The sequence below is a fragment of the Aulonocara sp. 'chitande type north' Nkhata Bay genome, linkage group LG7 (genome assembly GCF_057382095.1).
Source record: "Aulonocara sp. 'chitande type north' Nkhata Bay isolate Kocher_YH1m ecotype deep benthic linkage group LG7, A_spYH_male_GT1.1, whole genome shotgun sequence".
Taxonomy (NCBI): Eukaryota; Metazoa; Chordata; class Actinopteri; order Cichliformes; family Cichlidae; genus Aulonocara; species Aulonocara sp. 'chitande type north' Nkhata Bay.
This window is the reverse complement of record NC_141350.1, coordinates 61,370,953-61,391,011: the sequence shown is the minus strand read 5'-3', so window position 1 is coordinate 61,391,011 and position 20,059 is coordinate 61,370,953. Positions and strand designations below refer to the sequence as shown.

At 41.2% G+C, this 20,059-nt stretch overlaps 1 protein-coding gene across 1 annotated transcript in view; it reads right to left on the bottom strand.

Moving 5' to 3' along the window:
* Positions 1–19,695, bottom strand: part of pkn3 (protein kinase N3) — a 33,058-nt gene extending 13,363 nt beyond the window's left edge. The window contains exons 1-11 of the mRNA XM_086301777.1: positions 19,432–19,695; positions 16,220–16,496; positions 14,802–14,971; positions 13,956–14,079; positions 11,747–11,898; positions 10,739–10,958; positions 10,398–10,556; positions 8,858–8,967; positions 4,317–4,460; positions 4,055–4,130; positions 110–260 (exon numbers count right to left, since the gene is read on the bottom strand). Coding sequence (XP_086157903.1) covers positions 110–260; positions 4,055–4,130; positions 4,317–4,460; positions 8,858–8,967; positions 10,398–10,556; positions 10,739–10,958; positions 11,747–11,898; positions 13,956–14,079; positions 14,802–14,971; positions 16,220–16,496; positions 19,432–19,452 — 1,604 coding nt within the window. The 5' untranslated portion in view covers positions 19,453–19,695. The remainder of the gene's footprint in view (positions 1–109; positions 261–4,054; positions 4,131–4,316; positions 4,461–8,857; positions 8,968–10,397; positions 10,557–10,738; positions 10,959–11,746; positions 11,899–13,955; positions 14,080–14,801; positions 14,972–16,219; positions 16,497–19,431) is intronic.
* Between the last annotated feature and the right edge of the window lie 364 nt (positions 19,696–20,059).

Below are 20,059 nucleotides of genomic sequence, written 5' to 3'. Positions count from 1 at the left end.
CCAGTCTGATAATATGAGCAGAAAAACAGCCTAAAGCAAACAACTTATTATTTCACTCTTTCATAGATGTCACAAAGAGATATTTCTGGGTCACAACACAGAGCCTTACCGTGCTGGTGAAAGAGCTGATGTAGTACTGGGCGCTGCTAATGGAGGGCTCATGGGCTCCAGTGAGTTGCAAGGAGGCAGGATGCTCATCATCAAACGGCCCCAAGCAGCAAAGTTCATGTTCATTTGGGCGGCACGCAGGAAGTGCTTCCCTGTGAGCAGGAATGATGGGAGAAAATTAAATCTGAGCTACATGACTGAAAAGGTTTTACATGCAGCAAATACTATGTAAAGAGAAAATGCAGTGCTCAAAAAACTTTGAAAACACCTCAGATCTCAATGGGAAAAGAAGCCATGTGGATATCTCCACTGATGTGGAATAAATAATGTATTATGAATGAAAGGTTACCACATTGTTTGATGGCAATGAAAGTACAGAGGGCTGAATTTAAAAACACCCCAAAAATTAAAGTGAAAAAACAAAACAAAAAAAACAACGATGCCGCAGGCTGAAATTTTATTGCAGTAACTCAGAATGGCACTCAGCAGTTTGTATAGCCTCCACATGCTCAGAGGTATTATGTTTGATTTAAGTCATGTAAGTGTGGGGACAGTCAAAGGAATAAATTCCTTAATTTTCCACGAACTTCCAGCATATTCTCCCCACATGAGGCTGGGCATTGTCATGAACCAGGAGGAACCCAGGACCCACTATACCAGTGACAATGAGTCCAAGAGTTTCAACCTGATACCTAAAGGTAATCACGGTGTCCTTGCCTAGCCTGTAGAGTTCTATGCATCCCTCCATGGATATGCCTCTACAGACCATTACTGACCTACCATTAAACCAGTCGTGTTGACCAATGTTACAGGCAGCATAATGTTCTCCATGGCTTCTCCAAATCCTTTTAACATCTGCCACATGGGAACCTACATGGGAATCTGTAAAAACCCCAAAGCACCAGTTCTGGTAATCTACAGGGTGGGCCATTTATATGGATACACTGTAATAACATGGGAATGGTTGGTGATATTAAAGTCCTGTTTGTGGCACATTAGTATATGTGAGGGGGCAAACTTCTCAAGATGGGTGGTGACCATGGTGGCCATTTAGAAGTCGGCCATCTTGGATACAACTTTTGTTTCCCCCCCCCCCATAGGAAGAGGGCCATGTGACACATCAAACTTATTGGTAATATCACAAGAAAAACAATGGTGTGCTTGGTTTCAACGTAACTTTATTCTTTCGTGAGTTATTTACAAGTTTCTCTTTGTTCGCAGCCATTGACATGTCGAAGAGGTTAACACGTGAGGAACGGATCGAAATTGTGTTGATATCTGGTGAACGCAGTAACCGGGTCATTGCAGCAGATTTCAATGCAAGACACCCTACGAGACCACCCATCTCCCATGCTACAGTTAGCAAACTGCTTGCTAAGTTTCGTGAAACTGGTTCAGTGTTGGATTTGCCAAAATGTGGACGCAAGAAAACCGTCACTAATGAAGAAACATCAGAGGCTGTCCTAGTTTCATTCAGCAAGAGCCCACAGCGTAGCACTCGCCGCATATCACTGGAGAGTGGCATTAGTCAAACATCCCTTCGGTGGATATTAGCTACTCACAAATGGCACCCTTACAAACTCCAGCTACTGCAGCATCTCAGCGAGGATGACCCAGATCGGCGCACAGAATTTGCAGAATGGGCAAAACAAAAATTGGAACAGGACCCTCAGTTCATGCAGAAGATTTTGTTCAGTGATGAGGCAAACTTTTATGTGAATGGTGAAGTTAACAAACAAAACCACCGCTATTGGTCTGACGCTAACCCACATTGGATGGATCCCTACAAGACTGTTGGACCAACAAAAGTGATGGTTTGGTGTGGTATATATGGTACAACGATAGTGGGTCCATTCTTCATCAATGGTAACCTCAAGGCCACTGGATATTTGAAATTGCTACATGATGATGTGTTTCCCTCTTTATGCACTGAAGCTGGCATGTTCCCTGAGTTTTTCCAGCAAGATGATGCACCACCACATTATGGGTGCCAGGTCCAAGCATTCCTAGATGAACAGTTTCCTGGAAAGTGGATTGGTCGTCGTGGGCCAGTTGAATGGCCCCCATGTCTCCCGATCTGACCCCCTTAGACTTTTATCTTTGGGGTCATCTGAAGGCAATTGTCTATGGTGTGAAGATACAAGATGTGCAGCACCTGAAACTACGGATACTGGATGCCTGTGCTGACATTTCTCCTGCGGTGTTGCTATCAGTGTGTGAAGAGTGGGAGAAGAGGGTTGCATTGACAATCCAACACAATGGGCAGCACATTGAACACATTTTATAAGTGGTCAGAAACTTGTAAATAACTCATGAAGGAATAAAGTTATGTTGAAACCAAGCACACCATTGTTTTTCTTGTGACATTACCAATAAGTTTGATGTGTCACATGGCCCTCTTCCTATTGAAAAAACAAAAGTTGTATCCAAGATGGCCGACTTCTAAATGGCCACCATGGTCACCACCCATCTTGAGGAGTTTGCCCCCTCACATATACTAATGTTCCACAAACAGGACTTTAACATCACCAACCATTCCCATGTTATTACGGTGCATCCATATAAATGGCCCACCCTGTATAGTAAATGGCTCCAGTGTGGCAGACAGAGTCCACATGCCCCACGTGAGGATGTCAGCCCTCCCTCATGACCTTATAAGGCCCGGTGTTTCTAATTGTTCGGTCAGAGACACTGACACCAGCAGCCAGCTGGAGGTCATTTTGTATCTCTGGTAGTGCTCATCTTGTTCTTCCTTACACAGATACTGGTCCTGCTGATGGGTTAGCCTTCTACAGCCCTGTCCAGCTTTCCTAGAGTAACTGCCTGTATCCAGGACTCACCTCTATGTTCTTAAGACTGTTCTGTTACCAGCAAACCTTCTGGTAATGACATGTATTGATGTGCCATACTGAAGGAGTTGGACCACGTGTGCAACCCATGCAGGGGTCCAGGTATCACCTCATGACACCAGTAGTGACACTGAGCCTAGCCAAAAGCAAAATTACTCAAAAAACATGCAGAAAAAATGAAGAGGGAAAAATGTCAGCGGGTCTCCATCTGTAAAGCCATTCCTGATTTTGGGGTTGTCTTCTGTTGCCCCTCTAGTGAACCTGTTATTAATTTCATTACCACCAAACCAGATGAAAGTGATTAACACCCACTGCTGCCATTTAACTGACCAGATCAAAATGTCAGAAGTTTATGTGAGATGCAATACTCTGAGAAAAAAAAAGAAAAAGTGTTCCTTCTCAAATAGTCTTTTTTTCTTGAAATACAGTACATGTAACCATATTCTCTAAACATTTGCTTAGTAATATTTAAAAAACAATTGGTACCAGAGGGTTTCTGATTTGTTGTGTGCACATAAAACAGCTTGGCTACAAAACCTACAGATCAGCTGATATCAAAGCACACATAATGCTCAGCTGATATGCCATTGTATATATAGCATGCCCTACTGTACCCAGTAGGGCATGCTATAAAAGCCACTTGACCTGTCCATCATTGGACACCTGCCAGCTGCTCTTATCGTAGTGACATTTTGCACAGACACACCAGGAGCAACATTTTATGTCTATCTGTCAAAGCTAAAGAGGAGATGAAGTAGACTATAGCAATTCTAAGTAAGAAAGATTGTGAAAGCATCCAAGAATTGTTTCAGAGGTTCTAGATTTAAAACAGTGCTGAGCGAAACGAGCAGTCACAAAATAAGTATCCTTACTGTGGACATAATGAAGTTTCGTTTTGCATTATTTATGTAATTACTATCAGTATGAAAAGGGTGAGATAAAGGTTTAGCATCAAATGCAATAAACAGAAAATGATCAGATTTTCCATTCAAGAACTGCCTGATAACAACTGAAATGGTCAAGGATAAATCGACATTTATCAACAAATCTAAAAAATAAAAATAAAAAATGGAAAAAATATTAATAATTGGTGCCACCTTTTTCTTTAGGGAAAATTCGCTTCTGCCTCTGGAGCTTGAAGGGACGCTCAATGACAGGATTTATAAATGTCACCTGGAAATGAACAGAGAAAGCGATCAGGATACAGTTACAGAAATATACTGTATATATGTTTAACCATGGGATACCCCTCTGAAATGATATAACCTAAGCTTGTGGCCATGTCCATCTTTTATGTACAGTCTATGCATGCCACAGAGGTAAATAAACAGTTTGAAGACTAGATATGAACAGGAGAACCTCAATAAAGAGAACGCCCTGCGGCTCCAGCTGGAGGCACATGCCATGTCGCTGGTTATCAAGGAAGTCTTCAAGCCGCAAGAACTTCACTCCACTTAATGCTCGCCAGTCTCTCCAGTACACAGCAATTTCCAGCTCCCTGGACTAGACCAACACACAGAAACATGCACACGTATGTGCACACACATGGATTACAATTCAGATATTTTCCTCATTTCATATTTAATTTGCATTGATTCTTGTTTCTGAATTATTACATTTGGTGTGAGGGATGTTCTGTTTTCAAAATAGCTACAAACAGGTTTCACTCACTGTCATTCTTAGTCTTTACCATTTACAATTTATTAAACTTAAAAACCCTGAATTTTGAGAGAAACAGCCAGACAGATTTGGTAATCAACTAACATTTAGAAATGTTAAAATGTAAGGTAATAAGATATTTTACTTTAGGACGCGACAGTTAGAAAGAAAATTGGTGAACTTCATGAGTTCAAGATGAAATGGAACAATAAAAAAAAACAACTTCACTCAAACAACTATGGTCAAGTGATTATTTATTATACATACCTACATTTAAAAATTATTTTTTTTATTATGAGGTTTTTCCTATTAGTCATCTACACCAGTCAGCCACATTTTGTAGGTAATTCCAGAATACACAGCTACATAGTCCTACAGGCAATGCTCAGTGGCTAGTGGATCTAGGAGCAGTGCAGTGAGCTTCTTCAGCCAGTAGGGCTGAAGAAGCTCACAGCACTGCATGAGCATCTGGCAGTACAAATGAAACAGCTGCTAGTCGATGAGAGACACCCAGAATGGCTTACTGAAGGCCGGACAGTCCTGATCCCCAAGGACCCTCAGAAGGGTCCAGTCCCATCCAAATACCAGCCAATAACCTGCCTCAGTACCACATGGAAGCTGCTGTCAGGCATCAAAGCAGCTAAGCTGAACGGGCACATGGCGCAATACTCGAGTGGGGCACAGAAAGGAATTGGCAAGAATACCAGAGGGGCAAAAGACCAGCTAAGGGTAGACAGAGTAGTCGCCTGAGACTGAAAGACTAGAATGACCAACCTGTGCACTGCCTGGATTGATTACAAGAAGGCCTATGACTCAATGACCCACACCTTGAATGCCTTGAACAGTACAAGATCAACAGGACCCCAAGAGCCTTCATCAGGAACTCAATGGGAATGTTGCGTATGACACTAGAGGCCAACTTGAAGCCCATAAAACAGGTCACCATCAAGTGTGGGGAGCTACCAAGAAGATGTTCTGTCCCCAGTGGTGTTTTGCACAAGCCTGAGCCCCCTCAGTGAGATCATTGACAAGATTACATACGGGTACCAACTACAGAATGGAGCAATTGTCAGCCACCTACCCTAAATGGATGACATCAAGCTGTATGCCAAGAGTAAATGAGACATCGATTCACTGATCCACACCTTCAGCATCTCCAGCATCTCCAGCAAGGACATGTCGTTCAGATTGGAGAAGTGTAGTCGGATGGTGACAAAGAACTGGAAGGTAGTCAGAACTGAAGGGATCAAACTATCAGAAGGCAACATTGCCAACATTGAGAACAACTACAAGTACCTGGTAATACCACAAGCAAATGCGAACCATGAAGAGGCTGCTAGAAAAGCTGCAACAAAAACACAGAGGGTCAGGCAAGTGCTGAGAAGTCAGGTGAACAGTAAGAATAAGATCCATGCTACCAACACCTACGCCCTGCCCGTGATCAGGTACCCCTGCTGAGACAATAAGCTGCCCAAAGGAAGAGACGGAAGGCACTAACATCAAGACAAGGAAGCTCCTGACCATGCATGGAGGGTTTCCCCCCCCAAGTCCAGCACCCTGAGACTGTATGCTAATCGAAAGGAAGGAGCCCGGGGACTGGTGAGTGTCAGCACCACAGCCCAGGATGAGACAACGAACATCCACAAGTTCATCAGCAAAAAGATGGCCACGACTGACTAACTCAGGCAGCAGAAATGCAAGAAAGAGGAGCAAGAGGAAGAACCATCATGGAAGGGCAGGCCCCTGCATGGTATATACTACCGGAAGATACAGGAAGTGGCTGACATCCCGAAATCGTACCAGTGGCTGGACAACACTAAATTGAACGACAGCACAGAGGCACTAACAGGAAAGGGCAGAGCAGGCTGTACCTGCTGTGGAGACTCAGGTCTTTTGGAGTGAAGGGCCCACTCCTGAAGACCTTCTATGACTGTGGTGGCCTCAGCCATCTTTTACGGTGTGGTCTGCTGGAGTGGCAGCATCTCTGCTGGGGAAAGGAAGAGACTAAACAGGCTGATCCGGAGGCCCAGCTCTGTTCTAGGATGCCCTCTGGACCCAGTGGAGGTGGTGAGTGACAGGAGAAAGGTGGCTAAGCTGTCATCCCTGTTGGACAACATCTCCCACCCCATGCAGCAGACTGTGACAGCACTGAGCAGCTCCTTCAGTGGCAGGCTGCTGCACCCACGATGTGGGACGGAGAGATTTCACAGGTCTTTCCTCCCCACTGCTGTCAGACTCCACAACAAAGACTTCAACTGATCAAACACACGCATCCACACATGTGCAATAACACTAAGTGCAATACTCTTTTCTGGGATCGTTGTATTATACTCAATTGTATATAGCATTTGTATTCTATTTTTATTCAATTGTATATAGTATTTTATTCTATTCTATTGTGTGCAGTATCTTATTGATATCTTATTCTAGTGTTTATTTTTTTCTATGTAACTTTGCACTGTGCACTGCTGTAACAAAACAAATTTCCCACACGTGGGACTATTAAAGGTTATCTTATCTTAATCATGGCAGCACAAGAACAAGCTCTAATCACAAGATCCATAGAGGCTGGGGTCTATACCAGGCAAGACCCCAGGTGCAGGCTGTGTAAAGTTACCCCTGAGACAATCCAGCACAAATGGACCGCCATAACCAAGTGGCCATCTGTGCAGAGTATAGCCTGAAAGTCCCGAGGTCAAAATGGGAGACGCCCCGGTCCAGAATGACCAAGCTAAGATCCTGTGGGATTTCCAGATGCAGACGGACAAAATAGTGATGGCTACCCAACTGGACATGGTAGAGGAAGATGGCTGTAGTGACAGATGTAACGAGCAACATCAGGAAAAAGGAACACGAGAGGCTTGAGAAGTACCAAGGGCTCAGAGAAGAGCTTGAGAAAATGTGGAAGGTGAAGGTAACAGTGGTCCCAGTGATAATCGGAGCACTAGGTGCGGTGACTCCCAAACTAGGCGAGTGGCTCCAACAGATCCCAGGAACAAAATCCAAGATCTCTGTCCACAAGAGCGCAGTCCTAGGAACAGGAAAGATACCCCAAGGGACCCTCAAACTCTCAGGCCTCTGGTAGAGGAACAGAGCTTGAAGGAACAAAAGACCGCCCGCAGGGGCGAGGGGAATTATTTACAAGAGGACTCTGACACGGCTGACTATCTCATGTTTTGTTAGACACAAAATCAGCATGATTTCAGGTCTGAGTCAGTTCGGGATCCGATTTTTATATGTGCCAGTGCCTCGGGAAAAAAAAAAAGACCTCACAATCCGACTCTGGGAGGAATAAGTATTTACGCAAGTAACAGAAAATCTTTTTCGTTTCTTCTGACTACTAGTATGAAGAGGTTATACAATATCTCTGACCGCAAAGGAAAACTGTGTGAATTCTTGTCCTAAACATTATACAAAAAGGTACTTTTACACATCACACATTCTGCTTCTAAAATGATTTTTATGTCTGAAATTTGACTCTTCACAAGGACAAATTTGTTTACAGAATGACAGTTGCAAGAAAAATACAGTGAGTTGAATTATCAGGATTTTTTGCCTTGATTCACTAAACAAAAATTGGCTTTATATAAATAAATAAGCAGTTCTACTTTTCTGGATACACTCACCTTTTATAATAAAATAAATACAGAAACACTGGAAACAAAAGGTTCAAACTTTCTTTATAGAGAAAGAATGGGCAACAACTACTTTTTTAACTATTTTTCATGCTATTCCAGTTTGTAATGTAGTCTCTGTCAATCAGAACAAAGTTGGTTTAAAGGGAGCTAAAACGAAATTTGATGAGAATAAATATCGTTAATATTAAAAAGCGACACATGGAAGGCTACTCCAGCAATCGCTAAGAAGAAAAGAAGTGAACTGTGGAGTTGGAGAAGAATAAGCCCATGCTGTGAATCTGAGGATAAAAGATTCTTCTTTCCTTCACCAAGCTGAGATCCCATGCTGTCTGTGAACAAGATTTTTTTTTTTCTTCATAAAACAAAGAAAACTACCAAGCCAAATCCCCTGAAATTGGTGAAGAGATAGAGAATGGGCAAAGACACAATCAACTGAATTTTGGTGCAGGTGCAAATCACTTTCTTCAAAGCTGCGTTGTTCTTGACAGAGAATAACCTATTTGCATGCACGTGTAGTCTGAAACCTAACTAATTTAACGCTGTCATAATATATTAGTGATGATTTGAAATAATCCTTAAAGCAAGTACATGGCAGCCACTGACCCGTTCTAGTTCAATGCTGAAGCTCTGGCCCCAGGCCTCTTTGCCCAGCTGTCTCCACTGTGTGCGCCCCACTACTCTGTTGTCAACCTTCAGCACTGCACTTATCTCCGCTGAAAAACAAAGAAAACAGATGCAGTCAGAAAACTAATCAAAACGAAAACCTGTAAGTTACCATAAATTCAGGGCTTACTACATTTCTTAGACCTAATGTCATAAAAACAGGAAAACAAGCAATTTAGAAATCTTTCAAAATGTATATGGAGAAACATCTACCTCAGTAAGAAATAGACTCATATTATCAAGTCTTCAAAGATTAACAAACCGCCGAAGAATGTCTCCACGAGGAACTAGGAAATGTAAATAATTTAGATCATGGTCATGAGGACCAGGATTAAAACTACTTTTAGTATGAATTATGTTACCCACGGAAATGCTCCTAAACTTCAGTAACTCTTGGGTGGGGTCTGCAGAGTTAAAGAGGCAGCAGAACCCACAAGACTGCCATGATCCAAACATTTCTGAGTGGCTGGAAGCTGACTGAAATTAAAATGGTGCAAAGATTTGGCCATGTCTACAGAGCTTGTAAAATACTTTTGCTTATTTTCAGTCCTGCAATTTTGGTGGAAAAAACCTTGAGCCTGTCTGTATTTCTTACTTGTATTGTCTGTTTTTGTTACTGTTTGTACTGGAGCACTGTAACCAACATAATTTCCCCTAGGGATCAATAAAGTATTCTGATTCTGATTGTTTTTGTGTATCCTTCAAGTGTTTTGAATCTGCGTTGCTGCTTTTGTGTATCCTTCAAGTGTTTTGAATCTGCGTTGCTGCTTTTGTTCACCTCTTTTTTTCTTCTGAAAAGCAGTAAATCACCACCAACTGTAGCATAACACACTTACAGTTGGTACAGAACTGTGTCACAATAATTCCTATAATAGCTACTGTGGTGTGAATGAGACACGGTGGGTCCAGGGATCATAGGTTTGAGCCATTTTATTCAATATTTGTCACACCACAACACTCCAACCCCTGAGTCCCCGTGTTTTTAACTAGGCGGGCGTGGTCTGCGGTGCCGTGCAGGGAGGGTTGACGCACCTGCATGGCATCCTTAATCACGCCCGCCAGCACAGCTACCTAATGGACAGGAGTAGTTTGTTTTGTGTACAGTCCATCCATTCATTCCACTTAATCCAGCCCCTCCCAGTTACAATGGGGTGACAGGCGGGAAACACCCTAGAGAGGTTGCAAGCCTGTCGTAGGGCTAACACAGAGAGACAGATATCTAGATCCAGATAACCTACAGTCTGAAAGAACCTTTCAGTTACTGGGACAAAATATCTAATGGAAATGTAGCTAATACTCGACTACAACTTCAGGTTTGTATTGAAATACAAAAATGTTCGTCTTGTCAGTTTTACCATTTCTGAAACCAATTACTTGTTAGTTTAAGTGTCCATTACTGGATTTTTGCATTTTATGACACAAAGAAAATTAAAAGGTCTAAAAAAAAAAAAAAGTAAAAAAAAAAAAAAAGTTGACTTACAGGAAATGTCTTCAGCCTTGGCACTGCGTCCGGTTCGTACCTTCAGAGACTTCATATCCGAGATGCTCCCAGAGGTGGTTGAGACACTGGTCACACAACTACGGCCTGGAACTGACTCCAACAGGTCCTGGCAACCCATCAAACATACCTCCAAACGACCTAAGGAAAAGTGTTTCAGTCATTAGTTCTTACTTGGGATAACATTACTGAAAATTCAATGGAAAGCTGCTTCAGGTAAAAAAAAAAAAATACATTTTAAATTTAAATGTTGTTATGAACGGTTATTTAATAAAATGACTATCAAAATTTTGCTTTAAAAGAGTCTAGCAGACTTAAACAACCTGTTAGACTGGCTGGTTTGAAGAAGGATGAAGATGAAGAAGAGGCTGGAGCCTGGGAGTGTTTCTTTGGAGTGCCGTAAGAAGGTGAGGTGCCTACTATTAAAGCCTCTTTAATGGTAGCATGTGTGGGATGATCATGAGCCAGCTCACATAAACGTCTCTCCAACGAGAGACGCAACAAATCCACCTTTTGAGATGACTCCTGCATTCGCGCCTGGGCCTGAAGGATACAGAAATGCAATCTCTGATGCAACAATATTAATAATTATGTTGCAATTAATTGCAAACATATGGAGTTCAGATTATATCTCAATCTGTATGTATGCATGTAATCAGATTTATATTTACGCACTGAAATTTGGAAATGTGTATTGTAATCTGCTCACTATGCAAAAATATCATAAAAACATGAGCTGTATATAGACATAGACTGTAAATATGAACACAATTTGAAAAACCAGTAATACCCAATTGTTTGGGTTCACTTCTAATCAAACTACTAAACAAAAGTAGTTTTTTGATCTAATCTATCATGAAACTGACCATAAGTGTTTTAAATGACAAAAAAAACATGTATATGTGTGCTTCAGTATCACCCTGACAAAGGATGCTTCTAATTTTAGAGATATTGCACAAATAAATCAAGGCAAATAGTGAATGGAATGGTTTTTCTATAGCACCTCTCAACTCACTTTGAGCACTCAAACCACACATACAGCAAAGTGCATTTAACAAACATTCACACACATACACATTTATGAATGCATCAGAGGCAATTCAGGCTTCAGTATCTAGGAGTCAGGGATTGACTGTGATTGGTAGATCACCTGCTCTACCACTCGAGCCACAGCCATCCCAGGGCAGTTCTACATATTGTGGAATATATTGTGAAGGTCACCTTGAACTCAACTGTAGTTCAAAAATGTTCATTCTAACTATTTATAGCCATCGTGTTCTTGTTGTAGCTGTTAGGTTGGTGAAAGTGAAGACATTCCAGCTGGTACCCACTTCTGCAAGTATTCGGCGGTCCTGGACTTTATGCCCGCTCAGTTGCTTCACCACATTTTTGGCTCCTTCTGCTACAGCTGATTCAATCTTCATGTGGTGAATTAATTCAGCAACTCGCAGCTCCACAGGACTGATCATCTCCATAGAATGACCTTAGTGCAGATGAACAAAACAGTCACCACCACCACCAGTAATCACCACTGTACTAAAATTAGTAAAATATCAATTATTAACATGTCTAAGGAACTTGGAAAGAAAAGCATCTGGACTTCTTTAAGTTGTTTTAGGACATTTCACCTCTCATCCGAGAAGCTTCTTCAGCTCTAAGAGCAATTGATGGAGAGTCCCCAAGAGGATCATGGACCCCCCCATTGATCCTCTGCATAATCACTTGAGCCAAGGTCTGAAAATGGGTGTGGTTCACAATCAGCGAAGGTTTCAGGTGAACCCATTGTGAGATGTAGCCCCACCTTATCATGTGATTTACTGAGATCTCTACTGGGATCTCAAAACTGGATTATAGATGGCAGACAGCTGATGTCGTAAGCACCGCCCTCTGTTCAAAGAGAGCCGTTCACAGTTGACATAGATGGCTTCTTTCACTTATCTCAAACCATCTGTCTTCTCTGTCCTAAATTTTAACAGTGGCATCCTCAAAATAATGACCTTTGACCTTTAGATGCAGATGAACAGCTGAGTCTTGTCCTGTTGAGGTGGCTCTTCCATGTTGTGAGATGCGTTTATGAAGTGGCTGTTTGGTCTCTCCAATGTAGAGGTCTGAGCATTCCTCACTACACTGCACCGCATACACTACGTTGTTAATTTTGTGTTTGGGAGTTTTGTCTTTGGGATGAACCAGTTTGTGTCTGAGTGTGTGGCTGGGTCTGGGACTCTAACCTAACTTAAAGAAGTCCAAACGCTTTTCTTTCCAAGCTCCTTAGACTACGATGACCTGGAGGACTAAGAACCTTCACAGACATTTCCATAACATCTAAGCACACTCCAACTACTTAAGACCATAAGACACAGAACAGAATACAAATTCATTTGCATTCAATATACCGTAATTGTCGGGCTATAAGCCGCTACTTTTTGCACAAGCTTTGAACCCTGCGGCTTTTAGTCAGGTGCGGCTTTTCTATAGATTGTCCATGATTTTTGTGATATCGTAAGACGATTTGTTTTGTTTGTTCCGCTGTTGTACGGCACTACGTTGCCTGGCGGAAGGATCGGGGTTCAAGAGTGGTATGTTGGTCACATGTCCATCCGCCAGGCAACATAGTGCCGTACAAGTAGCGCGAAAAACAAACTTCAAAGTAGCGCTACGTGTTCAGCGGGAGTCGTGGATGACGAGTGGCGATAAACTTGCGAAAAGCAAGTTGTGCTCAACTCCACCGGTGGATTCTGACAGCGTGGAAAAGTGTGAAAACATCCACGATCACCAACGGATTTCGAAGGGCTGGACTGCTGCATGATGGAGAGGAGGACACCGCCACGGCCCTTCTGAGGGTGTTCGACTCTGACACTGACAACGAGGATTTCTTTGGTTTTGAAAGTGACAACGAAGGAAAGAAGCTGAGAGTGGATGACGAAGCCATCCTGATCCTGTTCGTATCCGACACTGGAGAAGAGGACTTTGGTGGTTTCAGTGCGCAGGAAGAAGAGAAAGATGGTGGTGAATGACTGACTTTTCTTCTTGTTAAAGCCGTGTCACTGCACCTGAGCCTAAAAGGTAGTCCGAATCTATTTTTCTGGTGTGCTGTAGGTTATTGTTATGTAATACATTTGTTACTCATTTATGAAGCACAGCACATGTGCAAATATGTACCCATAACTTGTTTTTCAAAATATTAATAAAAGGGGTGTGTCTCCAAACAGCCATCTCTTTCCTGACAATTCCCTTTGTGCATATTCTCTTACATATGATGAGTCAACATTGAAACACCTGCGGCTTTTGGTCAGGTGCGGCTAATGTATGTACAAAACAGGATTTTCCCCTGATTTTAGCTTGTGCGGCTAATATTCAGGTGCGCTTTGTAGTCCGGGAAATACGGTAAATTTGATATTTTCTCAAGTCATTTTTGATCCATTATGTTTCACATTCATTTTGTTTATTGAAACATACTGAAGACAAACCGTCAGTATAAGATATCTGCAGTGAAAACACTGCCCATACAAGAACAGTACGTGTGTGAGTGATAAGATTTACCATATTTGCCATCCTCCTCTCCATCTCTGGCTTGACTGACTTTAACAATCTGCATGCGCAGCAGCTCTATTTTAGTACGACTGTCCCGCAACATCTGCTGGGCTGCAGAGAGCATCTTTCTGTCCTGGAAAATAAAACAAACAATTACAAACCAACACAGAACTTCTGATCAAGAGAAAGAAAGTAACTTAAAGGTCTCACACTCTCTCACACACACACACACACACACACACACACACACACACACACGGGAAGTTTACTTTTTCAGGAAAGGTTAGAACTGTGATATGTGTTAGGCACACGATTTGATCTGTCATTTTGATTTAGCTCAGATGGTATAATGTTCTCTGCCCAGTTTATACAAGAAACTAAGTCATTCCAAAAGGATTTACACACGGTGCTTAACAGTATTAGTTCCCTCTTTGCCTTCAACAGCCTGATAATTAGACTGATAATTAACCTGGTCTACGCCCAGGCTGTCCATTCCCCTTCTCTAATATGTCAAAATGTCTGCATAAGAATGCCTTACTTCGAACTTTAAATGTATAAAAGTTTTAAATTTGAACCAACATCTCTAAATGACTTCATAAAGAGTAGTTATAAAGAAAGGCAGAACCTTGTTAACAAAAATACAAACTATTCTGCACAGTGAGAAATTCTAATTCATAAAGGCATCTGGCAAAGTGCTATAAGTCTAATCCTCCTCTTAATAATGTATTCAGTTACTGTAAAAGTTTTACATGGAACAGCAATTTACCACATGAGCCACTCAGAGAGAGTGTAAAGTGGTACTCGTGAGGCTTTGTGTGTTGTGCTATGCATAAATTAGGTCATGTTGTATAATACCTTAAATGAGCCATTAGTGTAAGTCTGGATCATGTTCTCAGCACCCTGTTTGACCTTGGTCTCCATGGTAAGTTGTTTCTTCAGTGTTCTGACTCGACTGTCCAGTGGTGATGTGACCTCTTCCCACTGACATGTCTCTCCTGACAGGTCTTCTTCTTCCTCTAAGTGACCTGCATGGAAAAAACAAAACATACAGGCTGTATAAAGGGTTAGGATACAAATAAGATAAATATTAGATGGATACCAACTTCAGATCAAGTGATTTATCTCTGTATAGTATAGTGGCCTTAGAAAAGTGGTGGTTAAGACAAATACAGCATAAAACACAGCATCCCCGACGTGTCCTGTCTGGGGGGCCTATATACACTGCTTAGAATTTTTCTGATTTAAGCATGTTGGGATTTTGCTTAGTTTATGACATTATGTAAAGAAACCATTCTTCTCACATAAAAAGAAGGGTAATGAATCAAATTTTCAATCTGCAGTCCCCATGGAGCTCCCAGGGGCAGATGGAAAGGTTTCTAAACATTATGCTCTCTGTGGGTAGCAGTGCAGCCCAGCTGACATCCACATGTAACAGCTTGTGTGTGCTGCAGCGCCCTTTACTGCAATCACTGATGCAATTTTATTGAATTCAATTTTATTTATATAGCATCAAAAATCACATCAACAGCTGCTTCAAGGCACTTTCTATTGTAAGGTCAAGGTCCTACAACAATAGATTGTCTGAAGTGTTACAAAATCGTGCATTTCTTTCCCTCCGTCTCTCCAACAATTTATACCTCATGTTTTCTGTCACTATGTGAATATCTGACAACAGGACTGCACTGCTGCTTTATTTATTTTTATCCAGTATATTAAAGATTAACCTTAATCAATGAACCTGGAGGTTTAGGGCAAAGTGCATACATATAAAATATAGTTTTCATAATATACCAACACAAGTCATTTACAGTGTGGTGGTTTCAACCAAAGTCCTAATTATTTGTATAAAAAGTTTTATGTGAATCAGTTTATATAGGAAAATGTTGGAGTGTGACTCAAGGATGATGGTAGCTTTTATCCATTCTGGTCTTATAAAACCCCAACGTTTTTATACTGGCTTCAATGGAAAACAGCTCTTGTAACCTCAAAAAGGGTGAAAACTAGCGACAGAAATGAGATACTGACAATGTTAACAGTTTGACTCCCTTTTTGTTCTCTCTAATTAACATCCATAACACGAGTCAGCAACAGTCAAACCTATGTTAAGAAACTGGATCTGGGTTTGTATTGGAATTCTGCTGACCTTGTTCTAGCCCCCCTTTTTTAAGGTCTTGTCTTCTGTTTGTTAAATGCAACAGAACCTGTGAAACAAATGGACTTGTACTCTTACTGGTTTTCCTCCTTCTACATGAAGGGAAAAAAGATTTTGTTACCTATGGCACTGTCTTTCTGTGTGGCCATAGACCTTGCGTTGAGTTCCTGCAGTTCCCAGTGCAGCTTCTCCAGCTTGCGGGTTGAGGCCTTAAGTTGGCCCTCCACATCAGCTGCACTCTTGCGGTTGGTGACTGCCCGTCGCAGCCTCTCGGCTGCCTCCTTGATCTTCAGCTCCCGCTGGATCTGCTGCCGGAGCACTGATCGAGCAGCTTCCAAACGCTGCTGAAACTCTGGGTCAAGAATATCCCACTCTTCCAGATTCTTCAGATTCCCATTCTGTAAGACAATAACACAGTTTCAGTCTCTTATTGGCGTGACTGCTAATTAAGGATATTCAGTCCTAAATGTATGATGTAAACATGCCAATGTCTCCTATTTTAGGTTTTCCCTTCTTAGGAATCAGTTGTTTTTCTTGATTACGTCCTTTAAACAGAAATATGTGTACATACCAAGTGATTTGGGGAAGCAGTAGGTGTGACAGTAGGTATGAAGTGTTTGAATGTTCAGATGCAACTCAAACAGAAGTTGGGCTGCCATGTTGTTTTTAGAGGGAAGAGGCATTCTTCTTCATTCTTCTTCAGATTTTGGTATTAGAAAGACTTCATACAACTTTTTTTTTTTTTTTTTTTTTTAAATACTACAGTATTGTTACCGACTGTTAGCTAATTTTAGCAGTAAAGAAAAGCACAGCGACACAGGCCAATGCTACTGAGAAGAACTTGGAAAATCATCAGCAGTACAAAGCCGAACAATTAGAAAATGCAATTACACTAAACTATATAATGTAATTTAATCTGAATCAATAAAATTAGTTTAAAATAACCTGATTGGCGCAGCCAAAGCGAAATGAAAATCATCACCTGGCTAAACAGAAAAAAACTGATAAGGCTGCTAACCAAAAGCATCAATCTGGACCAACACTGCATCAACAACAGCGAATGACACAATGGCTCCCTCTTATGGGCAAAAATTAGTGAGCCTTACTAAAGACAAATCTTCCATTCCAATCTCCTATTATGAGTTTCAGGATACGTTTATACCTCTATGAAAACATGAACTCCTTTCTATTGCTTTGTTCAAACAATGGCAAAACATTTGATCTAAAATAAGTGCCATGTTAGTGAAATGACAGTTTCAGTCAGCCACACTAATGCAGAATCATCTGTACTGGACACTAGGCCATATTATTTGCCAAATATTATAAATGGTTCATAGGGCACAAGGAGCACAAATACTGTCCAAGGTCAAGTTCAGTAACGAATTAGCAGAGATGAAATCTAGCAAAGTAAATGCTATCAGCCAAAACTGACTGTGTGAGCACACCTGCTAATTAGCGAGGGCACACAACAACTTTAAGCCTCAACAGTATCCAGGTGGATGAGAGCTACATTTCGCTTATTCCTTATTCACAAGGGGTCACCACAATGGGAATCTGAATAAATTTCCAATGTAATTCCTGACTTAAGGAATTTGTGCCAATTGTACAAAGGATTTTTTTAACCAACTTCCTCACATATAAAAACAGGAGTTAATAATATAAAAATAAATAATACATTTTTTTAATTACCCTCATACTAAGGGGGGAAATGTCCAGAGGCCAACATTGTTTGGATTAAACCGTTAACATGGAGTTTACAGGAATCTGCTGCCTTTTGGACCCAGCCTTAATTCACCACTAGAGAACTTGCAGTTTTTGACACCAAGCACATGGTCCATCCAAGCACATAATGTCCTAACAGGCCGAACAGCACTCCCAGTAAACCAATGAAAGCCTGTATGTATTATGTGAAATAATCTGGAGGGAATGGGTTGTCATTAATCTGTACTGCTATTTAATTTATAATTCAACAAAGAGACAAACAAACAAAAACATTTCTATTTCTATCATAAACTACTTTACAGCGTCTGTCTGACACCTGTACACTATGCTGCTTTACTCATTACTCTGGTATGAATATTCCAGCAGGCTCTCATGATCCTACAAAGAGACTGTCTCAAATTATACATTTTTTTCTACAGCTATCCATGTATACAACAATGTGTTTGTTCATAAATAGTACACACTACCCCAATATTTTCTGTATGGAGTGATGCACATCTGTCCTGCATTGGTAGGGACGTCTGAGTTAGACATACAAGTAAAGATATGTAAAATAATGCAATTTGTTTGATCATTAGCCTCTGTGATGCTACTGATCAAACAAATTGTGATCAGGACAACTGGAAAGATTTAAACTGACACAGCATTTTAAGTTGATTACACAAGTATGTAGTTCCAGGGTTCAGTGAATGGCCCTCTATGTCAGCATGGCCTTCTGAAAAAATGTTCTGGACACTTTTATAAATGGAAATGTAATTTAAATGGTCACAATGGAATAAAAAGCTTGTGTTTTTCTAGGAAGTTCTGTTTCTTTTTTGTTAGATAGACTTCAATTCAGAATCCTTACAGTGTCTCTGGCTATATCATAGCCAGTGATAACAAAGCCCAGAAAAGTTAAAATATGAAACAAATTCCCAAACAACACCCGGCGTAATTATAATCCGATAATAACTACTTGATCATTACTCATTCTTTCAGCTGTAGCAAGTCGCAAAAAAGAAAAAGAAAAAAAAAAGCTGAGGATGTGTCCTTTGTGTTAGGCACTACCAGGCTATTCAGCTCTATGGCTTTTTGCTCGTGAACAGACACACCACACCTTATGTCAATCAAAACTAAAAGAACTTTTCAAAAGTCCTAGGCGATGGTGTTGGGCTTTAAAGATAAAGTAACGTTCAATAAAGGATTTTATAATAACTAGGCTAACAAATGGCTAAATCGTTTAATGCTGTTAAAATAAGTGTCAGTGGACGCAATTTAAAAAAAGAAAGAAAGAAAATCCAAGCTGAAGCCTGGGAAACTATGAGGTAGCCACAACAACAAGCTCGAAGAAGTTCAGACAGCTCTGGTGCTGTGGTCTTTTTCTGTGTGAAACCGGCTCGTTTTTTGCTGGTTATGTTGAAGCATTTGTGTGATAACTACCCAGCCTGAGGTATTAGCTAACTTATCGAGGAGAAGCAAACAAGACAAACAGGAAAATCCAGTGAACCTGTTAAGCACTGAAGCAATTACCGTCGGCTACAAGTAGTATTAACTACCTTTAACTCTGGCACTCTTGCCTCCGTGATCACTGAACTAAGCGTGAAGAATGAAAAAAGCGTTACTCAGCGTTACCTTTAGCGGTAAACCTGACATGATGGCTGTCAGGTCTGTCGTGGACACCGTTTGTCCGTTTCTGGCCGCCAACACTCTTCTTCGGGTCAGAAAGTAGATGAAATGGCTCAGGTAGGACTGACACGACTATTCTAATTAATTTCACATCGGCATGTGAACTTCAGCGCCTGCTGGATATGCTCACAGACTGGCCTGCCACTTCTCCGTGCCGCACATCACAGAAACAAATCTGAGTAGAAGTTTGAATCGAGTTAAACGGAGACTCCTGGAGAACCTGACGTCACGGGACGGCGGCCGGATTGGTTGGCGGTCAGTAATGACAGTGACACTGCAAGAACCAATCACATTTAATTATTCAGTCGCCAGCTGAGGTAGGCTTAGGACGCGTTCACCTAGCCACCTTGCGAAATCTCTTGCAAAACCCAGTTTACAGGTAGGTATGTATACAGGTGTAATGGAAATAGCATAATTAACTCCACATTTGTTGAATTTTAGATTTCATTATACAAAACAATGAGACAGCGACTTCTCTGTAGATTCAAGCAAATTAACAAATGTATTTAAATTATTTTGTTTTATGCATTTAATTTATTTAACACCACTGTAATAGCTGAGCTTTATTCAGGTG